The sequence below is a fragment of the Leopardus geoffroyi genome, chromosome B1, assembly GCF_018350155.1.
Source record: "Leopardus geoffroyi isolate Oge1 chromosome B1, O.geoffroyi_Oge1_pat1.0, whole genome shotgun sequence".
In the NCBI taxonomy this organism is placed as follows: Eukaryota; Metazoa; Chordata; class Mammalia; order Carnivora; family Felidae; genus Leopardus; species Leopardus geoffroyi.
Window position 1 is genome coordinate 192,182,236 of NC_059327.1, and position 27,260 is coordinate 192,209,495.

The following is a 27,260-nucleotide window of genomic DNA, read 5'->3' on the forward strand; positions in this document are numbered from 1 at the left end:
CTATACAACCAGGTCCAGAATCATTTCAGTTAATTCAAAGATTTACTTAAGAATTATAAAAGAAACCAGGAATGTTGTAAAATGCCCCACAAATTTGTAGGATATCTGCTAAAACCATCAAATATTATGGATTTCAATTTACAATAATCTGGTATCCAGCAGTACATCCAGGCTTTGTGGGACTGATTAGGGGGAAATAGTCTTCGTGATGCTCATCACCTCAGTGTGCTGGGGAAAGACATGTCTGAAACTGCACCACTGAAGACCAGAGCCTAAGACAAGGTGAGCTTATTCATTCACATAATCAAAACCACACTCGTTCACATTCACCATTTACTGAATCGCTACAGAGCACCACCAGGTGTTGGGGATATAAAGAAATTTAATGTCTGAGCCATCAGAGGGCTCAAAGGCTAGTAGGGGAAACAGATACACAGACTGTTTTAATACACTGTGGTCAGAAGTAAGACCCAAAAGTGGAAAGTCAGGAAGCGGCAACAGAAGCTGTTATTTTGAGACATGAGTAAATAGATGAATCAGCCCCAGGGTTGAAAGTGTCTGCCTCTGGGAAAACAGACTGTAGACTGTTGTAGATTGCTGACTGGGATTTAAATGTTTATACACATATAACTTTGATTTTTTTTAAAAAGAAGCTTAAATTTTAAAAAGTCAAGGGGCGCCTGGATGACTCAGTTGGTTAAGGATCCGACTTTGGCTCAGGTCATGATCTCACGGTTCATGAGTTTGGGCCCCGCATCGGGCTCTGTGCTGACAGCTCAGGGCCTGGAGCCTGCTTTGGATTCTGTGTCTCCCTCTCTCTCTGCCCCTCCCCTGCTCGTGCTGTGTGTGTCTCTCTCTCAAAAATAAATAAACGTTAAAAAAATAATTAAAAACAAATCAAAACAGCAGCATTGTGGGTGCTTGATAAAGAGGGACATGGGGTGCATGGCAGGCTAGAGGAGAGTCCCCCCACCTGCCCAGCCTGGCAGGAGACAACTGAGCTGAATGTCCCAAGTGCTGGGCGGGGAGGGCAAATTCTTAAATATCAAGAATGTATTCAGAGACATTTTGTATTTGTCCCCCAGTGGCACGCAGGAAGCTCCCATTCATTACTTGTTGAAAGAGGAGGGGTCAGATGGAGCTGTCTCGTTACCCAGCAGATACACCGGGTCTGGAGCTCAGGAGAGAGACGGGAGCAAGCAGCAGAGAGGTGCCCGCTGAAGCCGCTGGGCTTCCCCGTGAAGCCTGGGAAGAGCGTGTAGCCTAGGGCTGAACGCCCATCAAAGGGGCAAAGGAAAAAACTGGCAAAGGAGGCTGAAATAGAAGTCAGTGAAGAAGGGAACCCGAAGAAATTGTCACAGAAGCTAAGAGTAGGGTGTCACCAAAAGGCCGGGGTGAAGTGCTGCCCCCAGCCAGGCTAGTGAGGCTGAGTGGTGCTGACTGGGGAAAGCCACCGGCAGTGGGGGAGCGTGGGGGAGGGGCGACAGAGACTGCTGTCTGGAAGAGGCAGGCTGGCTACGAAGGGGTGTGGAGGAGGCACAGAGCACAGCGGTCAGTAGACATACTTCACACCGCCCACAAATAGCCAGGACAAGCCCTGTCGACTCACAACACGCATTCACTGAAGGCTATCCCTTCCTTTACAAAGCTGTCCTCAAAACCTTTCCTACCTCAGGGATTCTACACGGTGGCCGTGGTATTTGAGTCACTTTCACATCAGTCTGAGGCCACAAAAGGAGAAGAGAAATGTGGTATCATAATTATAATTTTGGAATGTTTATAGAGAACCCAAAGCACATTGAATAGAGTGTATTGTATTTTCAATTCAAAGGCAAACCTGTGACAAAAAAATCACTAGGTCACATAGGGGTTGAAGAAAGAATAACTTAGGTTTAATCATGATAATTTAATCATCTCTGTAATTTCAGTCTCTACATATTATTCCTACCTCAAATAGTCTGTTCCACAGCCAGGACGAATTGGTGAAGACCCCAGTGGCACCGGACCCCAGAGCTATGTCCATGGCACCTGCAAGACATAAGCCCTCAGGTCAATGTTCAGCGTCTTCAGGCACGATGTGTTTCTCTGCTGCTCAAACCAAAAGTTCAGTCTTTAATATGATTTTAATGTATGCTTCATTTTCAAAAATAGGTAACCTTAGAAAATCCTTACTGTATACACTTAAGATCTTCCTAGTTCCTCAACTGGAAGTCAGCTTCAGTGATTAGAGAAAACGTAAAAAAGGAAACAATACCAAACATCACCAATAATCTCATCCTCAGCATAACCATTATATATTTTAAATATTTCCTTCCAGATTTTTTCTAAACTTAAAAAAAAAAAAACAAAACAAAACATAAGACCATACTGTTCATGTCCAAATATGCATTTTTCCTCTTATGCTTTAAGCATTTATTCCTCTTGGGGTGCCTGGGTGGCTCAGTTGGTTAAGCATCTGACTCTTGATTTTCGCTCAGGTCATGATCTCATGGTTCCTGAGTTCATGCCCTGCATCAGGCTCTATGCTGATAGTGTAGAGCCTGCTTGGGACTGTCTCTGTCTCTCTAGCTCTGTCTCCCTCTCTCTGTTCCTCCCTGGCTTGTACTCTCAAACAAAGTTAAAAAAAATTTAAACATTTATTCCTCTTTTATAAACAAACATTAGAAAGTAGTTTTAATGACTTTAAAAGTCCACTGGGTACAGGTATCATAATTTACCTTTTATGGAGCACTTAAGCATCTCTAATTCCTCGGTATTTCTAACCACATCTGCTGTAAGACTCTGCCTTTTAAAAAAACGTGTTCTTATTTTACCATACTTAATTTGTTTCATCTTCATTTCCTTCTCCAACAAATTTGCATCACCTTGGAAGACTTTTCTTTTTACATTAATATATATATATTTTTAATGTTTATTCATTTTTGAGAGAGACAGAGCGTGAGCAGGGGAGGAGCAGAGAGAGAGGGAGACATAGAATCCAAAGAAGACTCCAGGCTCTGAGCTATGAGCACAGAGCCTGACACAGGGCTCAAACCCATGAACCATGAGATCATGACCTGAGCCAAAGTCAGACACTTAACCGACTGAACCACCCAGGCACCCCTTACATTTATATATATATAAATGTATACACATATATATACACACATATATATATGTTTTTTGTTTTTGTTTTTGTTTTGTTTTTTGAGAGAGAGAGAAAGAAGAGGGCCAGAGAGAGAGGGAGACACTCTGAGCTGTCAGCACAGAGCCCGATGCGGGGCTGGAACTCACAGATGGTGAGATCATAACCTGAGCTGAAGTCGGATGCCCAACTGACTGAACCACTCAGGCGCCCCACATTATTATACTTTTTAAATCAAGTTAAAAATCCATATTTCCAGGGTTTTGTGGGTACATGTTCCTGAACGCCAACCACAAGTAGATGCTACAGCTTAGCGGCACCTTTTCTGGTTCCAGTATTGGCTCCAGGCAATTTTGTTTGTTACCTGCCTGGTCCTGCTGCAAGCTCTGGGGCAGGGATCACATTAATTCCTAAGTATTCACATAGGGCCTAGCACTCTGCCTGGGACACAGGAGCTCAGTATTTACGCGAAGGGAAAAGCCAACCCTAGTACCATTCGGTACTAGGATACTCCTGGAACGTCAGAGGAGACACCACAGAAGATGAGGGAAATTCTATAATTTTCACAAGGTGGCACCTGCTACCTATAACACAAGGCATGTCCAGGGTGCTCCTTAATCCTTAACTATAGCTTTGCGTGGTGGCTTTTCATGGACCGGTTGTTAGCATCTCCCACATGAAAAACTGAAACTTGAAGAGAGAATTATATACACTGTTTTGTAAACTTTTTGACAATAAACAATACTTCCCACATTCTTCCATTTCTTTGCAGTTGGGATTAGTGGCCATATGACACCCCAATGAGTGATTCCCTACACTTCCATGTTTGTGGTATTTGCACACTTCTCTGACTTAAATAAAGCTTAGCAATTCCTACCAAATAACAGCAGCATTCTTCACAGAGCTAGACAAAACAATCCTAAAAATCTGTATGGAACCAGAAAAAAACCCAAATAGCCAAAGCAATCCTGAAAAAGAAAACTGAAGCTGGAGGCATCACAATCCTGGACTTTAAGAAGTATTACAAAGCTGTAATCATCAAGACAGTATGGTACTGGCACAAAAACACACAGATCAATGGAACAGAATAGAGAACCAGAAATGGACCCACAAACATATGGCCAACTAATCTTTGACAAAGTAGGAAAGAATATCCAATGGAATACAGTTTCTTCAGGAAATAGTGCTGGGAAAACTGGACAGCAACATGCAGAAAAATGAACCTGGACCACTTTCTTACACCATACACAAAAATAAACTCAAAATGGATGAAAGACATAAACATAGGACAGGAAGCCATCAAAATCCAAAGGAGAAAGCAGGCAAAAACCTCTTTGATCTTGGCCACAGCAACTTCTTACTCAACACGTCTCTGGAGGCAAGGGAAGCAAAAGCAAAAAGGAACTACTGGGACCTCATCAAAATAAAAAGCTTCTGCACAGCAAAGGAAACAATCAGCAAAACTAAAAGGCAACCGACAGAATGGGAGAAGATATTTGCAAATGACATATCAGATAAAGGCTTGGTATCCAAAATCTATAACGAACTTTTTGAACTCAACACCCAAAAAACAAATAATCCAGTGAAGAAATGGGCAAAAGACATGAATAGACACTTCTGCAAAGAAGACATCCAGTTGGCCAACCGACACATAAAAAATGCTCAACTTCACTCATCATCAGGGAAACACAAATCAAAACCACAATGAGATACCACCTTACTCCAGTCAGAATGGCTAACATTAACAACTCAGGCAACAACAGGTGATGGCGAGGATGCGGAGAAAGAGGATCTCTTTTCCCTTGTTGGTGGGAATGCAAACTGGTGCAACCACTCTGGAAAACATTATGGAGGTTCTTCAAAAAATTAAAAATAGAACTACCCTACGACGTAGCAATTGCACTACTAGGTATTTATCTGAGGGATACAGGTGTGCTGTTTCAAAGGGGCACATGCACCCCCATGTTTATAGCAGCACTATCAACAATAGCCAAAGTATGGAAAGAGCCCAAATGTCCATCAGTGGATGAACGGATAAAGAAGATATGGTATATATGTACAATGAAGTATTATTCGGCAATCAAAAGGAATGAAATCTTGCCATTTGCAACTACGTGGATGGAACTGGAGAGTGTTATGCTAAGTGTAATTAGAGAAAGACAAATGTCATATGACTTCACTCATATGAGAAATTTAAGATATAAAACAGATGAACATAAGGGAAGGGAAACAAAAATAATATAAAAACAGGGAGGGGGACAAAACAGAAGAGACTCATAAATATGGAGAACAGAGGGTTACTGGAGGGGTTGTGGGAGGGGAGATGGGTCAATGGGTAAGGGGCATTAAGGAATCTACTCCTAAAATCATTGTTGCACTATATGCTAATAACTAACTTAGATGTAAATTTAGAAATAAAAAATAAGAAAAAAGAAATAAAGCTTAGAGGAATCACTTCATTTTGTTAATCTTGGTCAACCCATCACCACACCCATGCCATGAATAAGCTGACTCTTCAGGAAAGAGAGCAGTACTTTGGTATCCGATTACTCTGTGCCATGAGTGCATGGATTGTACCTTTTGCCCAAAACATCACAAGTAAACTACATTAATAATTGGTTAATAATAAGGAATTTTGAACAGTTGACAATTTAAAACAAAAACTGGTGACCCATATGCAAAAACCCATAATTCTGCACGACATTTGGTAACTCAGGTCTGTTTGGGTCATTTGTTCCTTCAGGTTTTGTTACTCTCTACCTCCCAATTCTCTCTCAAACCTATCTGCTGCTCTCTTCCACCACTGTTACCACTGTTATCCACCACCTGGACTACAGTAATAATGGTCTTTAAAACAAAAAACAAAAACCTCGTAGAAATGTCCAAATATACACAAAGAGAATGGTACCTTCCATGCACAGATACCCATTAACCAGCATCAACAGTAACCAACTCACGGGCAAGCTTGTTTCATCTATACCCCCCACCCGCCCAACGCCCTCCTGCTCAACAGATTATTTTGAGGCCACCTGCAGATACGACAACATTCATCCTAACACACGCACTCACACATCCACAAGAGTCAGCAAGTACACACTGCTCACCGCCTAGCTGGCCTGCCAGTCACCTCGCGCCCTTCTCCAGTGCATTCTGCACATGGCCAGCATGAGCCCTGATGGCACCAGTTTCATGGAGCAAACTTGATCTCATTGTCCCAGAGTTTCCTGCTGCACTTGGCTCAGGACAATACCCAGTAACATGCCAAGGTGGAGCCGGGGTCTGGCACCTCCTAGAATGTCGGCCTTGTGTGCCTGCCCCAGCTGCACTGTGCTCTCCTCAGTCCCATTCACCGTTGCCCCCACAAGCCCTTAGGTGAAGGGTGCCCTATGCTGGGATGCTCTTCCTTCCCTCCTCCACCCAGTGGTGCCTCCGCTTTCAGATCCCAGCTCAAGCAGCAGTTCTCAAACAAGATGCCCAACCCTCAAATAAGAATGTGATATCTTCTACTAAAGGAATAGGAAGTGACAGACATAGATATTTAATATGATCCAACTGAGATCAAGGCTCTGAAGCTGACTTCATTACCTACTTTAGAAAATGATCTATTTTCTTTTTTTTAATTTAAAAAAAAATTTTATTTATTTATTTATTTTTTTTAAATCGTATTTTTTTTTTTAAAGTTTATTTATTTTTGAGACAGAGAGAGACAGAGCATGAACGGGAGAGGGTCAGAGAGAGGGAGACACAGAATCGGAAGCAGGCTCCAGGCTCTGAGCCATCAGCCCAGAGCCCGACGTGGGGCTCGAACTCACGGACCGCGAGATCGTGACCTGAGCTGAAGTTGGACGCTTAACTGACTGAGCCATCCAGGCGCCCCTTAAAAAAAAATTTTAATGTTCATTTATTTTTGAGAGAGACAGAGTGCAAGCAGGGGAGGGGCAGAGAGAGAGGGAGACACGGAATCTGAAGCAGGCTCCAGGCTCCCAGCTGTCAGCACAGAGCCCTACATGGGGCCTGAACTCACAAACCATGAGATCATGACCTGAGCTGAAGTCGTATGCTTAACCGACTGAGCCACCCAGGCGCCCCGAAAGTGATCTATTTTCTACATAATTACAGAACTGGTACCATCACCAATTTCAGAATTACCAATAGCAGAGGCATACTTTCTGTTTTCTTTTCCAAGGCCCATTTGGAGTCATTTATTGAGGTACTAACTGATCAAGTTACCAGAACTGTCATAGTCTCATAGAAACATCAAAGCTCCAAGGATGTCACCCCTCTTACTCCATCCCAAATCAGAAAGTTGCACTAGAAAAATGAAATGAAATGAAATAAAAACAGGTAGCATGACTGAATGGTCATCCCCTAAACACGCCATCATTCCTACGGTCTGACACGGGCCTACCTTTTCAAGGATAGTAACACTGGTTCAGCGTCTGGCAGGACAGTAACATCAACCTATATCATCTCACCTCATCTGCACAGAAACCCCTCCTGTTAATGGGGTGCTATTATACCCCTTTTACAGATGAGACAACTTGAGGACTTGTTCAAAGTCACATGCTGTTAAGATGCAGGACAAGTTTCCAAATCAGGTCCTTTATCTCTGAAGACTATGTACCTCCTCCCACCATGAACCTGGGGTTGGAAAGTGTTTCTTACTGTCCCCTTTGATCACAGCTACTGGAACTCAGAAGGGGCCAGTCACTGTGTGGGGAGCTTCCGCTGGGCCAACATCTGGGCAGTGTAAAGGCTCACCTATCAGCTTGCTCTTAGTTACCGGAGACCAATTTTCTCACCCTCAGACTAGACAAAAAAAAAAGGTGGGGGCGGGGGACTGTGCTTCCTCATTTACGGGAAAGGTGCACTATACCACCCACCTCACTGCCACCCCCCAAACACCAGCCTCAGCACCTCCACCCTTCAGCTCACGTGTTTGCTAAATCAAACAGAAAGACAAAAGACCACAAAAATACTACAATGCTAGCTTAAAAAAAGGCCTCCCAGCAAATAAATCTATGCAGTATTGTTACAGTCACATAAAAGGGAAAACATGAACTGATTTCTGCTAAAGTAAAGGCTCACATGATCAGAAGAATAAAAACCGAAAGAGAAAAAATGGTCTGAATTTTAACCTTCACAGAGGCAGAAACAACAAATCTCGGCAAGAGAACTGCTGGATGAAAGACTCCTAACATTCGCTTTGTGCAGCAAGGCAGTGTCGGCTGTCACCCCTTTGGGAATGAATTTGTTACTCTACCCAACAGTGGTGTCCCAGCCTTCCTTCATCCAATGCCCGCCCCGTGTGGGCACTGTATTAGGCTTTCTAAAAACTCCCTATCTCCCAATCTGCCAGGCAAATGCACTTTGTCCCAGGTACTGATGCTCTAGGGGGTCAGGTAACTTGCCCAAGGCTGAACGACTGTTAAGCGGGAGACGCCCAAAGCCAGCCTTGGAGCTTACGCTTCGCACCACACCGCCTGTTAAATGAGGACCTCCCTACCCACCCTCCGAGGTTTTTGTTTCTTTGTAACGTCAAGTACAGGAAGTTCAGAAAACTCAGCTGGCATCGGGTACGTTATGATTAACGCAAACAGCTACTGATTTGGGGATTTATCACTAACCTTTTCGGGTCTGTATCAAACAGCAATAACACCACAAACATCTCGTGTAATTTTTAGATGTCACTCTGGGTGGGCTGATATAACCCACTTGTTATTTCTTTTTTTTAAGAGATATAGCCTGAGAGGTTTTAAAACCACAAATCCAACGTCCAAACCAGTTTAAGCTGCAGAACGATTCCTCTGGTGAAAGATGTCTGAATGCAAGTGGAGCGAGCCCACGTTCAGCAAAATCACGCCCTGAGTTAACGTGTGCGCCCTATGCCAACAAATACGGCTTTCCTCAAACAAAGGTAGGAAAAGCAGGCTGTTTGACCTGTTAGGGTGGCAGCATTGATGATGACCTTTGGGTTAAAGGTGTGCGCATAACAAAGTGCATCAGCCAGTATGAGCCTCCCCTCTGCATCCGTGTTATCGATCTGCAAAGAGAAGGGTCAAAAAAAAAAAGGGTAAGATAACACAAACAATGAGTATCAAAACTGGATACAACACTGTTTAACTTAAATGTAAGAAAAGCCAGTGTGACATCTGTTACTCAGTATCAAAACATACTTCAATTAGAATAGGAACGGATTTAGGGGCACCTGGGTGGCTCAATCGGTTAAGTGGCCGACTTCGGCTCAGGTCACGATCTCACAGCTCGTGAGTTTGAGCCCCACATCGGGCTCTGTGCTGACAGATCAGGGCCTGGAGCCTGCTTCGGATTGTGTCTCCCTCTCTTTCTGCCCCTCCCCTGCTGGCACTCTGTCTCTCTCTCTCAAAAATAAACATTAAAAATAAAAAAAGAATAGGAACAGATTTAATCTGAAGAGCAAACATGCTTTCATAAGCCCTGTACCAGAGCTGATGACCAAATGCTCATTCATGGCTTTGAAAGCAAGAATAAATAGAAAATGTCTGGTCCATTTTACCAACAAGTTTCTCACAGGATAAAGGAAGATTTCAAGATTTCTGAAAACAAAGAGGCTAAAGAGTTTAAGAAAGTTACAGTGAAAGGGCAGCCTGGATCTCCAGACAGAACTCTTTGCAACTTAAGCAACTTTATATATATTATATTCCCTACTTTTACACAGAGGCCCAGGCATTATGGGCAGTGCGTGCATGCATGCAGGTGCCCCAGCAGAGAACCCGCTGCCACATCACCAGGAGTGCAGAGTCCATGATTCAGGTCAGTGTGCCCCGCCTCAACAGCAAAACGGAAAAAGCTAATCATGGCACAGGTAAAGACAGCTCTCGCTTTCCTGTTTTGCTGTGCTCTACAGGGCCTGCTGCAGACTTGTAATTTGTGTGTATAGCACATAGGAGGAACAGTAAGACAGGGAAAATGTTCTTAAAATTCCCCATAAAATACTTCTAACTGCATGGAAGGCCACTTAAATAAAGACACCACCCTCCTCTAAATGGAGCTCACGCTCTGCTTCCCTTCAAGTGTGTTTATGTGGCCACTGGGGATTCCTATAGGAACACCCGAATGGGGAGGGCTGTCTTCCACTCACACACCTGTATGGTCTTCCCGTTCCTGGCTTTAACGACATCCCCAGGCTTGTTGGCCTTACCGCTGGGCATGTTTTCACAGAGAGGGGCCAAACCTATTGGAAAGCATATATGAATGAACATGGAATGTGCCAGGTCCAAACTCACCCCCCTGAGGACCGAGGACACTGGTGGGCCATCAGAAGTATGCCAGAGACATTACCTTAAGCAAGTGATCAAATTTAGCATCACCAGTGACCCAAATGACATCACGTGCACCAGCAACAGGAAGTGCACACTCATGTAGCGTTCTTATCAAGGAGTCTAATCTGATTCTATCCTGAAGACACAACCAAATAAATCCAAATTGTGGACCATCAGAAGACAAGCCTGAACCCTTCAAAACTGCCAATGTCATGAAAGAATAAAATAAAAGGGGAAGAAAAGATTCCAAAATAGAAAAAAATTGGAGACATGGCAACCACATGCAATGTGTGATCCTTAACCGGCTCTCAGATTTCAAAAATAAAAACTTGTGTGTGCCTGTGTGCACAAAATAAACATTTCTGTGGACAACTGGGAAGTCTGAATTAGGGGACTGTGTATCAAATTCCTGGAAATAATGGTATTGTTGTTGCACAGGGTGTCCTTGTTCTTAGGAGACAGACACACGCTGAAGCATTCAGGGGTGACCTGGCATATGTCTGCAACTTACTTTTGAAAGTTCAGCAAAATAGGACGAGGATATTGGCAGGACGGGGGAGGCACATGTGAAACAGACCTGACTTCCAAGTTCACCTTCCCTTGGTATAAACCACGGATGGGACACCGGGCAGTCAGTTAACCTAAGTCCTCCCCCGCCATCCCCACACTCCTGAGACACAGCGAGCCCCCAGCAGCGTCTGTCATCCTGAATGACACAAAGAGTGGCTGTGGACGGAACACTTCTTGTGTCCCAGGCATTTTCTGTATTTCATGCCTTGTAATCGGCCACAAGCCCGATGAGGCCACCCCTGAATGAGCTGGAGGTGTTCTTCCACCCAGACTGCTGAGCGGTTTTCACTGGAGTTAAGTCACAAGCCCCACATTGGGTGCCCCTGACTGCTAACCACTGTCTGCAGAAGTACAAAAACTCAATTCTAGTTACGGCCCACATTTAACTCCACCAGTTCAGACAAGAAGACACTTAGCTACCAGCTTCTGCTTGAGGAAAAGCTATTTAAAAACCATTTCCTGGGGCAGCTGTTGGTTAAGCTCAGTCAGTTAAGCGGCCGACTCTTGATACTGGCTCAGGTCATGATGTCATGGTCGTGAGACTGAGCCCCTCCTTGAGCTCCATGGTGAGCATGAAGCCTGCTTGGGATTCTCTCTCCCTGTCTCTCTGCCCCTCCCTCGCTTGCTCTCTAAATTAGTTTATTAATTAAATCTTAAAAAAACAAACACATTTCCTGATTTTTTTCAGGTTAGAGGAAACTATGTTTGCTGCCCATTCTGCCATTTGACTGGATTCCAGAACTCTCCAGGACACGCCCCTTGTCCCCTCACCTATGATGTTAATGGGTAGGTTCAGCTTGGCAGCAGAGACGATGGCTGAGCAGATGGTGGCAGCTCCTCCCATGTCAGCCCTCATGAGGTCCATATTTGCAGAGGCCTTGATGGAAATGCCGCCACTGTGGGGAGAAAGGACAGCAGCCATATCAGTGGCGAAAGAGAGGGCTCACGTCCCTTTAAGAAAGAATATATAAGCTAAGGCATCATCTACCTGGCAAAGAAAATTCAAGTTTCTAAATTGAGAATCTCAATGACTTAAATGGGTGTCCTGGCTCATTTTATTTCTTGTTGAATGAAACACAGCAGTGTCGGTGGAGCCATTACTAAGTCACGTAATCGGTGCTGTTCAAACCCATCTCTGTATTAGCTTATTAGCTCCTGACACCCACATAGACGTGTCTTTTCAGCAAATTTTGTGAGTCAGTCAACTTATTGAACCTGAGGGTCACAAACTGTTAAGAAAAGCCAACAAGCTCAGAAGACTGGGAGGATCCCTCGCAAGCCACAGAAGGACACAAGGACAATTCCTTCCGACACCCCTAAGGTGCACTCCATCCTGCTGATGGCAAAATACAACCTGAATCAGGCAGAGGCATGAGGAAGATGCTCCCCAGAAGCCTTAAAGACAGTGCTCAAACCCGAGAGCCGAGATGGGTTTCAGTTGGCAAGAAACCTAAACTACTGCCCCAAACAGGCTTCTCTGACTACCTAGTGACTTTTCTGCTTCCAGTCTGCAAGAGTCCGGAAGCCACAGGCTTTGCAGGCTGGGCCTGGAGCTGGGGCTCGCACTGTGAGTTCTGAGATGTGCTGCTGACCTAACCTGGCGGTTCCAGAGTCTATTCCCTGCACTGAGGTCTGCTTTCCTTAGAGATTGGGTCCTAATTCTCACTCATCTCAGAAGCTGTGGATAATTAGATGGCTGTCAATTACACCTAGAATTAAAGATGATCCACTGGCTCAGAATAAGAAAAGAAATACACTGTTGGTCCAAGAAGTCCAGGGAGAACCCCATGGGGGCAAAGGAAACACACTGGTACATGAGGTCATTCTGTCTACTGGCCACATCCTTCTCAACCTTCCATTCATAGGACTACAGTTCAAAGTAACCACCAAAGAGCAGCAGTTCTCACTGCTCACCTGTTAGACTGCTCTCAAATCCATCCATTTCTTTTCTATTGAATCCATCCTGGTGAGGACATCATCACGTCATGGAGATGTCTGCCGCAGCTCCTATATATTAAGGTCTCCCTATGTCAATCTTATTACCCCCTTCATTTCATTACCCACACAATGACTATTCTTACCAAAATACAAAATGTCTCAACCAACATCCCAGCAGGATTTCTGTGTGTGTGTGTGTGTGTGTGTGTGTGTGTATAAAATCCTAAGTGGATTCTAAAATTGATATGTAAATGCAAATGATGCAGCCAAAAGAATTTTGAAAAAGGAGAGCAAAACTGGAGGGTCATGTTACAACATTTCAAGACAGAGCTGTACTCATTAGACACTTGGTTGCAAGGTCCTGGGGAAATGACAAAGAGGCCGGAGTTAGACCTGTAATTATATGGTCAACTGATTTAACAACGGTGCAAGGTAGTTCAATGGAGAAAGGACAGTCTTTCAAAGAGATAGGTTTGCAACAAAAAGACATCCATATGGAAAGAAAAAAAAAACGCCATGCTTTTCACAGCATATGCAAAATTTCAAAATGGATCATAGTCTTAAATGCTAAAACCGTAACACTTAGAAAAGAAAACACAGACCTGGGCATTGGCAATAATTTCTTAAACAGGGCAACAAAAGCATGAAGTATAAAAGTAAAAATTGATAAATTACACTTCATCAAAATTAAAACTGCTCCTCGTAAGAGGTCACTTAAAAAAATGAAAAGGCAAGCCTGAGAGTGGGGGAAAAAAAGATACTTTCAAATACTGATCCCACAAAGGGCTTATTATCTAGAATACAACAATGTATACAATGTATAGTTTTAAAAACTTCTAACTCAGCATGACCATCAGTCCTATAAAAAAAAAAAAGGCGAAAGATTTGGACACTTCACTAAAGATATACCAACAGCCAATACTCACAGTGAGAATGCTAAACACCATTAGTCATTAGGGAACTAATCACACTCAAAATGAACCTCCGAGCTATGCCACACATCCCCAGGAAGAGCTAGAATCCAAGAATGACAGTATCAGAGGCTGGGGAGGACGCGCCACAGCTGGATCTGTGTGCAGGAACGCAAAATGGCACGAGCACTGTGGAGAAGTTCGGTCACTGTGTATAGTGAAACACACAGTTACAATGAATATACTTTGGTGTTGCCATATAACGGAATACAACCCAGTGATAAAAGGCAACCAATTACTGATGTGACCAACATGAGTGAATGTCACAGACACGATGCAGAAAGAAAGAAGGCAGACTTCAAAGATCCCATGAGAATGAATTTCTGGAACAAGAAACACTCATCCACAGCCACACAAAGATGACCGGTGGCCTGAGGCAGGGGTGGGAAAGGGACACCTGCAAAATGCACCAGGCTGGTGTCTGGGGTGATGGAAGGATACTGTTTTCACAGGAGCGGGGGCTGGTGCAGGGCTATGCATGTTTGTTAAACTCCTCGAACTGAATACTTCAAGGATGAATTTCACTACATACATCAATCCCATGTCATTCTTTGCCTTGGCTGGAAACCCTTCAGTTACTTCATACTGTTCTTAGAGCCAAGTCCAACATGCCGCCGGTCCCAGAAGGACCCGGCTCCACCAGCTTCTCCAGCCGCTGCGTCCTCTTCCCTGTGAGGCTCTGCTGTAGGTGCTCTTTCAGCTCCAGGGGCTCCCTCGTGCTTGCTGCCTTGCAGCCTCCGCCGTCCTCCCTTCCCCTGCCCGACTCCCTGCTGCGCTACCCTCTCCTTCCCTTCCCATCTTTATCTGAGCCTCTCACTCCCGCAAGGAAGCTTTCTACTTCACCAAGGTCTCCTTGCTCAAAATTCTCACAGCAAACACGCAAGTATGGAACTGAATTAACAATAAACTTCACACTGAACGTTAACGCTGCATTGAGATATGAGCCCAAGACAATATAAAATCATCACAATTGGCAAGACCATTAAACACAGCACCACTTTTGTGCTCTAATTTTTCCTTGCCATAGTGTTTTAGAATAAACACTTAAGTGACAATAGCATATGAATGGAACTGAAAAATCAATGTGCATATTTTGAACAGTAGGAGCCTGAATCTTTTACTGAGGATCGTTTGGAGCCCAATGCTTCAAAGGAGAGGAGGTGGACCTGTGGGCGGAAGACCCAGGAGGCTAACATCAGGAAGACTCTGCTGGCGGCCAGCTCTGCCCAGGACGGGCGTCACCATGCCCAGCACACTCCTGTAAGGACACTCCATTCACGTACCAGAGTCTCTGAATGGGTGTGCACGTGTACTGGAGACACCCAGATTTAATGGACACGTAGCAGCATTTTCCAAAGTAGTTTCCAGGGACCGTGAGTCCCGCGAGAAATAAATTCCCACCGAAGGGAATTTAGAAAATGCTACATCCTGTGCCCTGAGAAGTCCCGTAGTTAAAACAAAGCAAAACGAAAACCTCACGTGTTTTATCCACCACAATCTTTGGCCACGTAATCCTTTTTAACTCTCACACTTAATTGGCATCTCTGAACTAGCATTCAGCAGCCAACGCTTCCTCCGGAAATACCCATACCATCTTCTCCACCTGTTTCTGCTTGCTTGAAATAATCAGTTTCCAATTCTAAGGAATACTTATGGCTTAACAGGATTAATGGAAGCCAGGCCGGTCAGCTAAACAAAGCAACGTGAAACAGGGCAGACAGGAGGCTGTATGATCCAAACAGCTGCATCCCTCCACCCACACAAGGGATCTTTAACATCCACATGGAGAATCAAAGTGTATGGTGGAAAGATCAAGTCATTTTAAAGACAGACCCAAGTTTGACTCCCAACACTAGGTATTAGTTATGGGGCTCTGAGCAAATTATTTCACCTCTCCAACTCGGGGTTTCCTTATCTATAGAATGTCTGCCTAACTCCTAGAGGATAGACCAGGGGTGACATATGTAAAGTGCCTAACAGAGTCTCTGACACACAGTAATACATTTAAAGTAACGTAAGATTTGACCAAACACTGTGCTTTTGAAGCAAACTTTACATAAACAATACAAGTCCACACAAAGCATTCACCAAAATACAAAGCAAAGATGCATAAAGAGGTACCTGTCAAAGGTAATTCCCTTCCCAACAAACACCAGGGGCGCTTCGCCTGCATTGGGGCTGCCTCTGTAGTGAATTTCCAAGAAGACTGGAGGCTCATCGGATCCTTTGGCCACACTTAGGAACGATCCCATTTCCTGTTCCTCAATCCAAGATTTGGGTCTACAGGGCAGAAAAGGTGAAAAGTCAACACACTTGCAGTTAGCTCTATTTCAAAGTAGCTTAGAAAAAGCTCATCTGCGTGCAAAACTCCTAAAATGTGCGACATAATGCTTCAATGATCACTTCCTAATGGCTTTCTGCATGTTCTTGAGCCAGTCACTTGATTCCAAGCATTTCCTCATCCATTAAATGAGGTCAAAGATATATCTGTCAGAAGATTAACTATAGAATTACTAAGAGAGCTCATCCATGGTGCGTAATACAATGTCGGATAACAGTACAGACTCAGTAAGTGCTTATTACTTGATTTGCTCCCCCTCATCTGCTCACACATATCCAAAGTTTGAATGCAAGATAAAGTTAGCGAGGCTCTGAAACCACAAATGGTGCTTATAAAGTTACAGGGTCCACTGCTTTATTTTTTGTATTTCTAAAATGACAAAAAAAAAAAAAAAAGAACAAAAAAACCTAACGAATAAAAGAAAACAACAAAGAAAAACCCTCACAAAGCTACACTTCAATGAGTGAACTAAAGTATCGCCTTTCTTTGCTTTTTTAGAATTGCTGGAATTTGATCTTTTCAATGTTGTGACACCATTTCTCACAGTTTCAACTGCAGTTTGAGATGTCTGCTTGAAATGGGAAAACTAGTAATTATTTAACAAACACGGGATCGCTGGGGATGATCTAATGGTGGTGCCAACCAGAAAACAGACGCCATATCGCTATTCCTCGTAGGCAAGGGATACAAAGGGCTTTGTACTGATTTCTGGCCACAGTAACTAGGCCAGGAGAGAAATCCTACACTCCTACCGGCCAAGCAGAAACAGCCATATCCAAGGAGTGCTCCTCCCACACTTGACTACCCATTCGTTAAAACTATTAAACTAGGGGGGCGCCTGGGTGGCTCAGTTGGTCTGACAGCTCAGAGCCTGGAGCCTGTTTCAGATTCTACGTCTCCCTCTTCCTCTGACCCTCCCCTGTTCATGCTCTCTCTCTCTGTCTCAAAAATAAATAAATGTTAAAAAAATTAAAAAAAAAAAAAAAAAGAAACTATTAAACTAGGGTTGTGTCATGGAGAGATGGCCACCAGACTCTAGAGAGAAAAGAACATAAAGACAGAAGGATGACAATTAAAAACAAAACAACACCCACTTCAAAAGCAGCAAGGCTGTATAACATGGGCATTTTTTAATCACAAACTCAGTACTTGATGCCTTGTTAAAATCCTGTCCTTCTGGAAGTCCTGTCTGTATTTCTCTGATTCGTACCCATCCACACTACAGCCGTCAGATGCAGCTGCCTCAGTTTAATGAATTATACCGACCTGACCCACCTCCTCTCTGGCCGAACCTCCCCTTGGCTGGGCCACCAGCCCCGCAGTTTCCAAGGGATCACCAAACACCTGCTTCTGCACCTGAAATGCCCCACCCCACTCTCTCCATCTGCTAATTTCCAAGGAACCTCCAGACTTTGCTTAGGCACCCTTTTCATTGGCAAACTTTTCAACTTTCCCAGAACCCTCCTTGACTATCTGCTTGGGCAGGATCCTCCGCACACCCCCATTTTCCTGCCTGTTCCTTCCTATAAGCTCCTCACTTCTTTGAGGTCAAGGACCACCACCATCCGCATGTGCGTGCCCAATTCCCAGGCACACAGGAGGCACCCTCACTGGTGTGTAACCACACAGTTACTATCTGCTGACACAAAGTAGCTCTGGTGTCTCCTCAGATCAAAAAAGTAACAGTCTTTGCCAAGACACCTTTATAGAGAGACTAAATGTTGCTACAAATTAAACATATGCTAACTGTTCCAAATATCTTATCAAGCTCTGGATTTTATCTTATCAAGTGCATCTTATCAAGTGCTGCATTTTCTAAAAACTATACATTTTTATTCACTCTATCTAGAGCATAGGGATTTCCCCAAATAACGTGAACTCCAGTCACAACTAAGTACTGAAGATATTTTAAATGGAAGCTCCCCTGAGATACAACACTGGTAGTAAACAATTATCTAGGTAAAGCAAATATCCAGTGACTTATTTGAATCATAAATTTCCCCCAAGGTCAGACTTGTTTTGCTTACAGGGTTATGGGGAGATTACAAGAGGGTAACAGAACCTGGAGGGGTAGCTTTTACCTCCCACAGCCCAGCTGCTGACGATGACCACACAGGGCTGCCCAGGAACCAGCTCTGGTACCCAATTTAGGAATCTACAAGGCAGAGATTCTCATTTCATGCCAACTTAGGCATGCTGTGCTCTTTACTTATGTCAAAAAAAGATAGAAATAATTCACCAAAACAAGATATACAAATTATCAAAAAGCCAAACGGTTACAATTTGATCCAACAATTCAACTCCTAGGCACACACCTAAGAGCCATGAAAACATATGTTCATACAAAAACATGGACATCAGTGCTCAGAGCCGCATTATTCATGGTATCCAAAAGGTAGAGAAGCACCCGAATGTCACCAACTGATGGCTGGGTGGGGAGATGGAAATGAAGAGTGCCTGCTAATGGGCACAAGGTTTCTTTTTGGGGTAACTGACATGACGCTGAATTACCTGACATGAACCTCTGTCTTACTACTAGCACTCTTGAGATTCTTCTCAATAATTTCAGCAAATCTGGTTGGCGTCATCTCATTGGCTGGAGTCTCCATCAGGTGGCGTGCCAAGTTCTGTCCAGAAGCAAAGAGGACTCCCTTCTGCCAGGCCTCCTGGTCCCCACTGGTAGAAGAAAGCACAAGGTCACCACGAGACAGCCTGTCAAGACGCTAACTGTGTCGCAACTAGGAGGGCCCTTACCCTATAAAAACAAAAGACAGGGGCGCCTGGGTGGCGCAGTCGGTTAAGCGTCCGACTTCAGCCAGGTCACGATCTCGCGGTCTGTGAGTTCGAGCCCCGCGTCGGGCTCTGGGCTGATGGCTCAGAGCCTGGAGCCTGTTTCCGATTCTGTGTCTCCCTCTCTCTCTGCCCCTCCCCCGTTCATGCTCTGTCTCTCTCTGTCCCAAAAATAAATAAACGTTGAAAAAAAAAAAAATTAAAAAAAAAAAAAAAAACAAAAGACAAAGACTACAGGTGCAAAACGGACACATGGGACCTGGATCATTCTCTGTGCTCCGACCTGGGGCGGGGGGGGGGGGGGGAGGGAGGGGGGGCAACGTACAAGAGCTAGAAAACACAGCCCTTGCTGAGCTGAGTCAGAGGTGGTAAGCATTTTGCATTTCATGTGCATGAACAAGGGGTGGACTGATGGGTCTCTGAAGCCCTAACTCTAACACACACTGATGGAGGAGGTTTCCACATTTCCAAAGGCCCATGTTGTCCTCCTTCACTGCATCAGGGATGATGCAGCCTCCAGTGCTCACTGGACAGCAAGCACACTGCAAAGTCCTGAAGTGGACGTGAAGGTCTTTCTGCCTTCTCTGTGCCTGGGTCAGGGCTCTGAACACCACCGCACCGAAGGGCAACGACCAGCTTTAAGAGAAAGGACATGCGCATGTGTCTCACGATCCCAGCTCTTCTTCCTTTCTTTTTTTTTTAAGTTTGTTTGTTTATTTATTTATTTATTTAGAGAGCAAGTGCGCATGGGGGAGGGACATAGAGGGAGAGAGAGAATCTCAAGCAGACTCCTCACTATCAATGCAGAGCCCAACCCGAGGCTCAAACCCACAAACCATGAGATCATGACCTGAGCTGAAGGCAAAGTCAGATGCTTAACCGACTGAGCCAACCAGGCGCCACCAGCACCCCCTACCCCCACCAGCTCTCCTTATGCACAACAGGAACTAATACAGGTGGCACAGAGACAGATAAAACAGCTCGTAGTTTGGAGGGTTTACCATGTGCCACACACTTGACAGTGTCTTTCCATCGTCATAAAGGCCCTAGGAGGCTGGAATTACAGCTCTACTGAACAAACGAAGAACGTGTAACAGAGACTTCAATCACTTCGCTGGCGTTACTCAGCCAGCAGGCAGGGGAGCCAGGATTCAAAGCCCGACTGACTGGTCATGGGGCCCTCATTCCAAACCAGTCCACGACAGCTGCCAACCACCGGGCTGTGTCCTCACAGCCCCACGTCTTGAAGGTCTCACCTCTGTCTGTTCCTAACAAGACAGGCTTTATCTCCCAGACCCCAGGATAGGGCTGCAATATAGCAGGTGCTCATTAAGTCGGCTGAGAAATGAGTCTCCCCGCTAGACCACAAGAGCAAGGACCATAGCTCTTCCTCTGTGTATCCTGGAATTTAACTCAGTGCCTACAGATGCTGGCTAAATGAAAACTGTATCAAAACCCGCTGGGGGGCGCCTGCGTGACTTAATTGGTTGAGTGTCCGACTTCAGCTCAGGTCATGATCTCATGATTTGTCAGTTCAAGCCCCACGTTGGGCTCTGCACTGAAAGCATGGAGCCTGTTTGGGATTCTCTCTCTCTCTTTCTCTCTCTCTCTCTCCCCCTCTCTCTTCTCTGCCCCTTCCTGGATCATGCTGTCTTTCTCAAAAATAAATAAATGAATAAACATTAAAAAAGAAAGAAACAAAGAAACCTGCTGGGACCTACCTGTCACTTTATTCCCTCCCTCTTCAGAGAGCTAACTGGGTCTGGCTTCCTAGTAACCAGCAAGCATGGAGGGAGTGGGAAGCCATGGGTCAAACCGTGCACATGGCGAAAGCCAGGAGCAGAACATGGACAGTTACCATACTCTTAAAATGGCTAAGGTGATGCAGGAGGTCACAGATAAGCCATGTGGCAGTGCCCGTACTGAAAAGCTCGTATGTGGTCATATCCAAATGTCCCACTATCTGAAGGTCAAGAAATGCAACCCCGGGCCTGGCTTCGTTCCATCACCTTCCGTGGAGCTTTGCCGATACAACTACTTTCTTCTTCTGCTTCAGGTCATCATACTCATAGAGACCGAGCACTGCTCCTTCTGCAGCCGCCTGCGCATCTCCACAGGGATCCACCTCTACCGAAGAGATCTCCAGGTCCTGAATCTGCCTGCACCCCGCTTCAGAAGGACAGAGGAACCGGAAAACTGGAGTCAGTCAGAGGCAACTCACTAGCGAAAGGCAGAGGCATGGTTGTGGGCTGAGAAAAGAGGACTGGGGTTCAAATCCCAGCTGACACTTGACCTTTCTGAGCCTCCATTTCTCCTTCTGTAAAGTGAGGATGTGTACATGCCTCACAGGTTGTGGAAGACAGACTCACAGATAAAAGGACGCATCTAGCTCCTGGCAGAGTGGGCCATCAGAAGTGGCTGCTGTCACCATATTACTTCAGAAACACTACAATCTCCTGATGAAGCTTCCCAGTCACCAAGAGCTTGCCAGATTAGAAATAGCAAAGAACTGAGTCAAGTACATTAGTAACACAGCACTTTATTAAGATCAGGTCAGCAAAAAGTTGCAAATAAAAGTTATGAACGAATCACTCCCCGTGAACTTTGAAAGTAGATTTAGCAAGCACAGATGAAATACACAGAGCCAAAGATGATTCAAGCTAATTGCCACCGCCTCAGCGATGTCTTCAAAGCGTCTTTAACCACAGTCTCTGTGGTAAAGGCCTCACTCTGCTGCTCAGCTTTGCAGTGACTCAGCTGCGTCTTCCTCAACTTGTAAACCATGCACACGGCCAAGTGGGACAGGCACCTACCTTTGGTAAGCAGTAATAAACAAGCACCCTGCACTTTGCAGCCCTTTTCTCTGACTGGTAAAAAAGAGGAATCCACATCATTTAGAAGCTGGGCAACAACAGGTTTGTATTACAAAAAGCAGAAAATCCACTGTAACTTTCTGGTAAAATCGAGCTCTAAGGCCCTACTACACGAGTGAATAAATGGTCTGAAAGCTCCAAACACAAGCTATGGAAATACCCAAACTAAAACTCCATAAGCTAACCTTCTGTAGCCAACATAAGGCCAGGCATACGGTGTAAGAGAAACTGAATATTTACTCAGATGAGGGTTTTCTGTGACCGCAGTCGGGTGGTGATTAAGAGGATAAAATGAGGGGAAGAGAGAATTTAAAGACGACATCCTCAAGACTCTCCATCAACCTCACACTTCACAACGGTAATGACCTGCCACAGCAGCTCTGATGTTTTCTTTGCCTTCATGCCAGTTTTCCTGCTCATCAATTCCAGCTGTCTTTCTGCCGAGGCCGACCACCACCACGCTCGGGAAGTCCTGTTTGGCACACACACAAAATCAACCACTTCCTGTCTTTAAAACATCCTTTTCAAGCAGGAATGGTACATGAGCTCCCACACAACTACCTTCGCCTCAGCACAGGAACTTCACTGTGTAATTTGGTTATTTTGGTTTTTTTACCCTGTATCTTGGTAAAATTTTATCACTTGTGTATTTAAAAAGTAGAGTGAAGATAATCCTGCAAATAATTCTATGTAATTTGAGTACAGAAATTCTATGGCAATTGAATAAAGAAAGTCGATAGACTGAGGAATGCAGGAGATGCTGTGCTATTTGACCGCAAACTGCCTGTCAAATCTAACTAGTATTTATGGCTTAATACGGTGACAAAAGCATGCAAACAATCTGATAGGAAATTTTCTCCATGACTACGCAGTCCCCATACTTGGCACTCAGGAGGGTGCTCACTGAGGCTTTGCCAAATGAACCTAATCTTCATCTCATACCTCATGCAGACCATAAAAGGTTCGGGTTTTGCCTGCCTTCAGAGGAGGTCCAGATCTAAAACAAGAGGAAATAGGTTTTAAAATCTAGTTTGCTCTGCTCCTTTGGGCAGTGACATATTCACACCGTTAGGTTTACTATAATACTCTGCTGCTTCTGTGAGTTTGCTGCATTTATGCTTTTATCAACATACAGAATTCTCACAGGTCTGATTTTTCAGCTGCAGCACTTCTAATTCTAGCTCAAAAATTGTTCAGCAAACTTCCACATTACAGTTCATACAAATTTATATGAAAACAACTACAGAAAGCAACACCATGGATGGGTAACGTGTGGCTACAGAGGAGAGCGGAGCCCCAGATGAAGGCGAGCCTGAATCTCCCATCTTCGTCATGGTTGACCTGACTGTGGTGTTCAGCCTGGAGACTGCTGGGGCGGGTGGGGGGTTATATACAGATGGGATACAGTTCAATTTCAAAACAAAGCAGATGGCAAAGCCTTATAGCTAGAGGGCTGGATGCCCTGGTCCCACAGCTGGTAGTTATCGGTCAGGAAGGCCAGGTTGAACTATGCTTTGTCAGGCTGGCTTTTGCATTAATGACTTAATCACAGCATTTGAGAAGGTGGTCTACTGGTGAAGGACTGGTCATTGAGAAGGGACACAAGTTCTGTTGCCCGGTGATGAGACAATTACTATGATTATCAGATTACATCTATTAGATTCTAGTAGGTTGATCTATACCCCACATAGTATGTACTTGCAGTGGCTTTATGTTAACACTTCTCTTTCTGCCAAAAGTGGCCCGCAGCTCAGAGGACTTAGAAACTCCAATGTTTCCCTACCTTCTTTAAACTGTAGCTAAACCAAAAGTGCTCCAAGTATAGGCCCCACCCAGACTTATTGACTTAGAATCTGTAGTCCAACTATAACCCCAGGTGATTCACTTTGAGACTCTGAGAAGCTCCTGAAACTCAAGGCATGCCAAGAAAGGAGTGACACCCTCAAGCAGTTTTGAACTAGTCCAGGGACACTGTCCCCCATAAGTGAAGGGGCGTTAGAGGAGGTAGACAGGCTGGTGGGAAAACAGACGGGTAGGAAGAAGGTGAGCTAAGGAAATCTGGTACTTTCCAGATCCTTCTGAGTCAGTCTCTCATAACGTGTTTGTGATCTGAAGTAGCCTGACTTCCCAGAATTGTAGACCCACCCCTATTAAAAGGCAAAGTACCAAAGTGCATTCCAGGCATGAATACTTTCACTTCTACTGAGAAGATAGCAGCCAACTTACTTCCGTTCATTTTTATCTACTAACAAAGCATTAAAAAAAAATTCTCTTTCGATTTCAGGGCGTTTTAAAAACCAGGACCCATAGGTGAATACTTACATGTTCAAAACTTCTCTCAACTTTCCAGACACTAATTTATCGAAATTCTCTCCCGCACTTGTAAACTGCGGCACATCGTCTTCTTTTTCTTTGTTATAGATTCCTAAAACAAGACCCTGAGAAAGAATAAGCCGGAAAAAAAAAAAGAAAAAAGAATATAATTACAGTAGATCCCTTAGGGAGACTCAAAGGTCCCCACATTCCAGAAGCAGCAAATAATTCCACCCAAACTGCGTTCCCCTCAAGGACAAAGCTGAAAAAGAAGCAGGTGCTGGGCAGTCCACTACACTCACATCCGGCCTAAAAGTTTCAAATTCCTGCCAAAGCAAGGCTGTAAGTACTACCTGTCCTGGGTCTTCCTGGTCTCTGCCAACAAATGACTTCCACCAAATAAAGCGTTTCCTTTTTTACTTCCAAATAAAGAAGGGCAGAAAGGTGTTTTGTGTAAGAAAACAAATTCATTTTTTAACCAAGTTAGACCTCAAAAGGGGTTCAGAACAGGCCACCCCAAAATACATCACTTGGGCATATTGATTATTTTGAGCTAAAGACACATGAATAAAAGGCAGGTGCAGGAAAGGCTCTCTGACATCCCACTTTCCACCTAAAAGCAGGGCAAAAAATTTCCCATAAGAAAGGTACTTTCCTGTACTGAGAAGAGAACAAACATTCTTATCACCAGAAACTGGGAGTTGACATTAAAATGGACTTACACAAACAAACCTACTACAATCACCCTTATCTTCCATTAATTTCCCCCATATACTTCCTAGTCAGTTACATAGCTTACTGCCCAGCCCAAGCCCCTTTGTCTTGTCACACCCCCAACAATTTCTCACTGTTTAATAAAGGTATGTAAGCTTTTAGGCTTCAGGCACTTTGGGTCTTCATTTTCCTTTTGAAAATTCCCATGTACGTGTAAAAACATCAAAAAAATCTTGTTCGCTTTTCCCTGTTAATCTGTCATATGTCCGTTTAATTGCCAGGTCCAGCCACAGAACCCAGCCAAGTAGAGGGAAGTTTTCCCTTCCCCACAATCTTCAAATGCAAATCTCAGGTATCCTGGGACACGATCACAGCAAAGCCAATGGCTGCACCTGCCAATACAAATAAGCACTCTGGCCAACTCATAGGCTGAAAGAGAAGAAAAGAAAAAGGAGGCATCTTCACAGAGAGGCAGGAGGGGCAGGAGCAGAGCACTATGCCCAGTACTTAGGCAGCTTACCCGTCAAGTCTCCAACAACTGAAATAAGGAAGTCACCCTAGGAATCACTATTTGCCTTTGCGAGACAATTTTTGACTTTAAAATGTTTTCTGCCTTACAGCAACTCTGTGAGGTAGAAAGGACATGTACTCTTCTTCCCACAGACCAGGAGACAGAAACCTGGTGCAGTAATACTAGCCCATGTGCAATAACAGAACTGAGCAAGAATCCTAATTACCTTCTCTGACAGTCCTTCATCTTTGCCACAAAATCACACTGGTACTTGGACCAAACAGCATCCTTTCTCTTTTCCATCAAACAAAAACACCGCTTCCTTGGCATAGCTTTCCTGGCTTCTAATCTTCCTAAGACTGCCCACTGCCCGTATTTGGTGAAACCAATGAGGAACTGAGGAGACAGGAGCCAGCTGCTGTCTGGATAGGATGTTGCACAGTATTGGAAAGAACACGGGATAAAGTATCTGGTCCACCTGCCATACAGAGGGAGGCCTGAGCTCAAGCCGCATCTAGAATATTCCTCACCAGGGTCATTCTTTCTGGTTCTCAAGCATGACTCCCAAGTCTGTGCTCCTTTCACCGAACCATCCCCCTTCCAGATCCTCACCGCAATAGTGACCTTCGTAAGTTTTTTTTTTTTTTTTTTTATCAATTGGATGGAAAAGGCTTTTCTCCCGCCAAGACGCTCTTCTTTTGATTTCACGAAGATATAGGTGTCTGTGCAAAGCCCTTTTCCCTAGAGAGACACTATTTTCCCTCTAGAAACTCTTTCAGGCAATTTGCTCCCGGTGGACCTGTTTTCCTGGTCTTCCACTTCAGCAGGCGGTGGGAGCTGGTGGGAGTGGGGCCCGAGGCTGGCCGCTTCTGGGACCTTAGAGGACGCTGCGCTGCACCTCACGAAACGTGAGCTTCGTCCTAGCTACGGTGACAGCCACACTGGCACCATCTCTTCCTGGGGCACAGCGAGGACTAAACAAAACAATGCATCAGGACACGGTAGCTACAGCTATCACTCTCTCTCGGCCAGAGCTCGGATCCTAGCACTCCCCCAAGCAAAAGAAGGAAGGGGGCGCACCGCTGAATGCTCGGGGGATGGGCAGCCCAAAGCCGCCCGCCCCTGCCAGAGCCCAGCTCGGCAAAGACAGGGAACTTTTGAACTGGTTTCGGCAACTTGGCGCAGAAGCCCGGACACCGCGGTCTCGACCCGCCCCGAAGCTCCGGTCGCCCCGCGCAGGACTCCCGCGGCGGCCTCTCACCTTCGTCATGTCTGCTGCAGCGAAACCCCGTCCCCAGACACGATTCACGCCCAGACGTCGGACGACGACTCGACCAGCAGCCGGAAGGGGCAGCAAGAACATCTTCCCGGCTCGGCCCCAGCACCGCCCTCCAGCGAGCACGTGGCGCTTTGGGAGGACGGGCGCGTGCCTGGGGGGGTGGGGCTTTCGGGAACGGCGGGCGCGCGCCCAGGGGGCGGGGCAGGTGCCAGAGAGCGTGCGGGGCTGGACTCAGAAACGGGGCACAAGGTCATCAGGGGCGCGGCTTTTGGGTGCGGCCGGCTTGCGCGTGCCCGAGCTTGGGCGGGACCGAGTGTGCTTGCGCCTGGGGTGGGAGAGGGCAGATGCCAGGGGGCGGAGCGCGCAGGCACGCACCATCAGACTGGACGGTGATGGGACGGACGCTAGGGCGTGGCGAGGGCTCGGGGGCGTGCCAGCTCTCCGACGAGAGCGCGAGAGAGGGGCGGAGTCGCGGTAATGGCGTACCACTAGGGGCGGGTACGGAGGCGGGGCTCCAAGGAATCCCCGGGAGCTA

At 45.3% G+C, this 27,260-nt stretch overlaps 1 protein-coding gene across 1 annotated transcript in view; it reads right to left on the reverse strand.

Annotated features, from left to right (window-relative positions):
• The window catches only part of LAP3 (leucine aminopeptidase 3), a 28,559-nt gene extending 1,521 nt beyond the window's left edge, over positions 1-27,038 (reverse strand). Inside the window, exons 1-11 of the mRNA XM_045474449.1 lie at positions 26,708-27,038; positions 24,231-24,346; positions 22,851-22,905; positions 22,275-22,380; positions 21,045-21,204; positions 18,757-18,921; positions 16,026-16,184; positions 11,767-11,891; positions 10,249-10,337; positions 9,065-9,167; positions 1,949-2,028 (exon numbers count right to left, since the gene is read on the reverse strand). Coding sequence (XP_045330405.1) covers positions 1,949-2,028; positions 9,065-9,167; positions 10,249-10,337; positions 11,767-11,891; positions 16,026-16,184; positions 18,757-18,921; positions 21,045-21,204; positions 22,275-22,380; positions 22,851-22,905; positions 24,231-24,346; positions 26,708-26,809 — 1,260 coding nt within the window. The 5' untranslated portion in view covers positions 26,810-27,038. The remainder of the gene's footprint in view (positions 1-1,948; positions 2,029-9,064; positions 9,168-10,248; positions 10,338-11,766; positions 11,892-16,025; positions 16,185-18,756; positions 18,922-21,044; positions 21,205-22,274; positions 22,381-22,850; positions 22,906-24,230; positions 24,347-26,707) is intronic.
• Between the last annotated feature and the right edge of the window lie 222 nt (positions 27,039-27,260).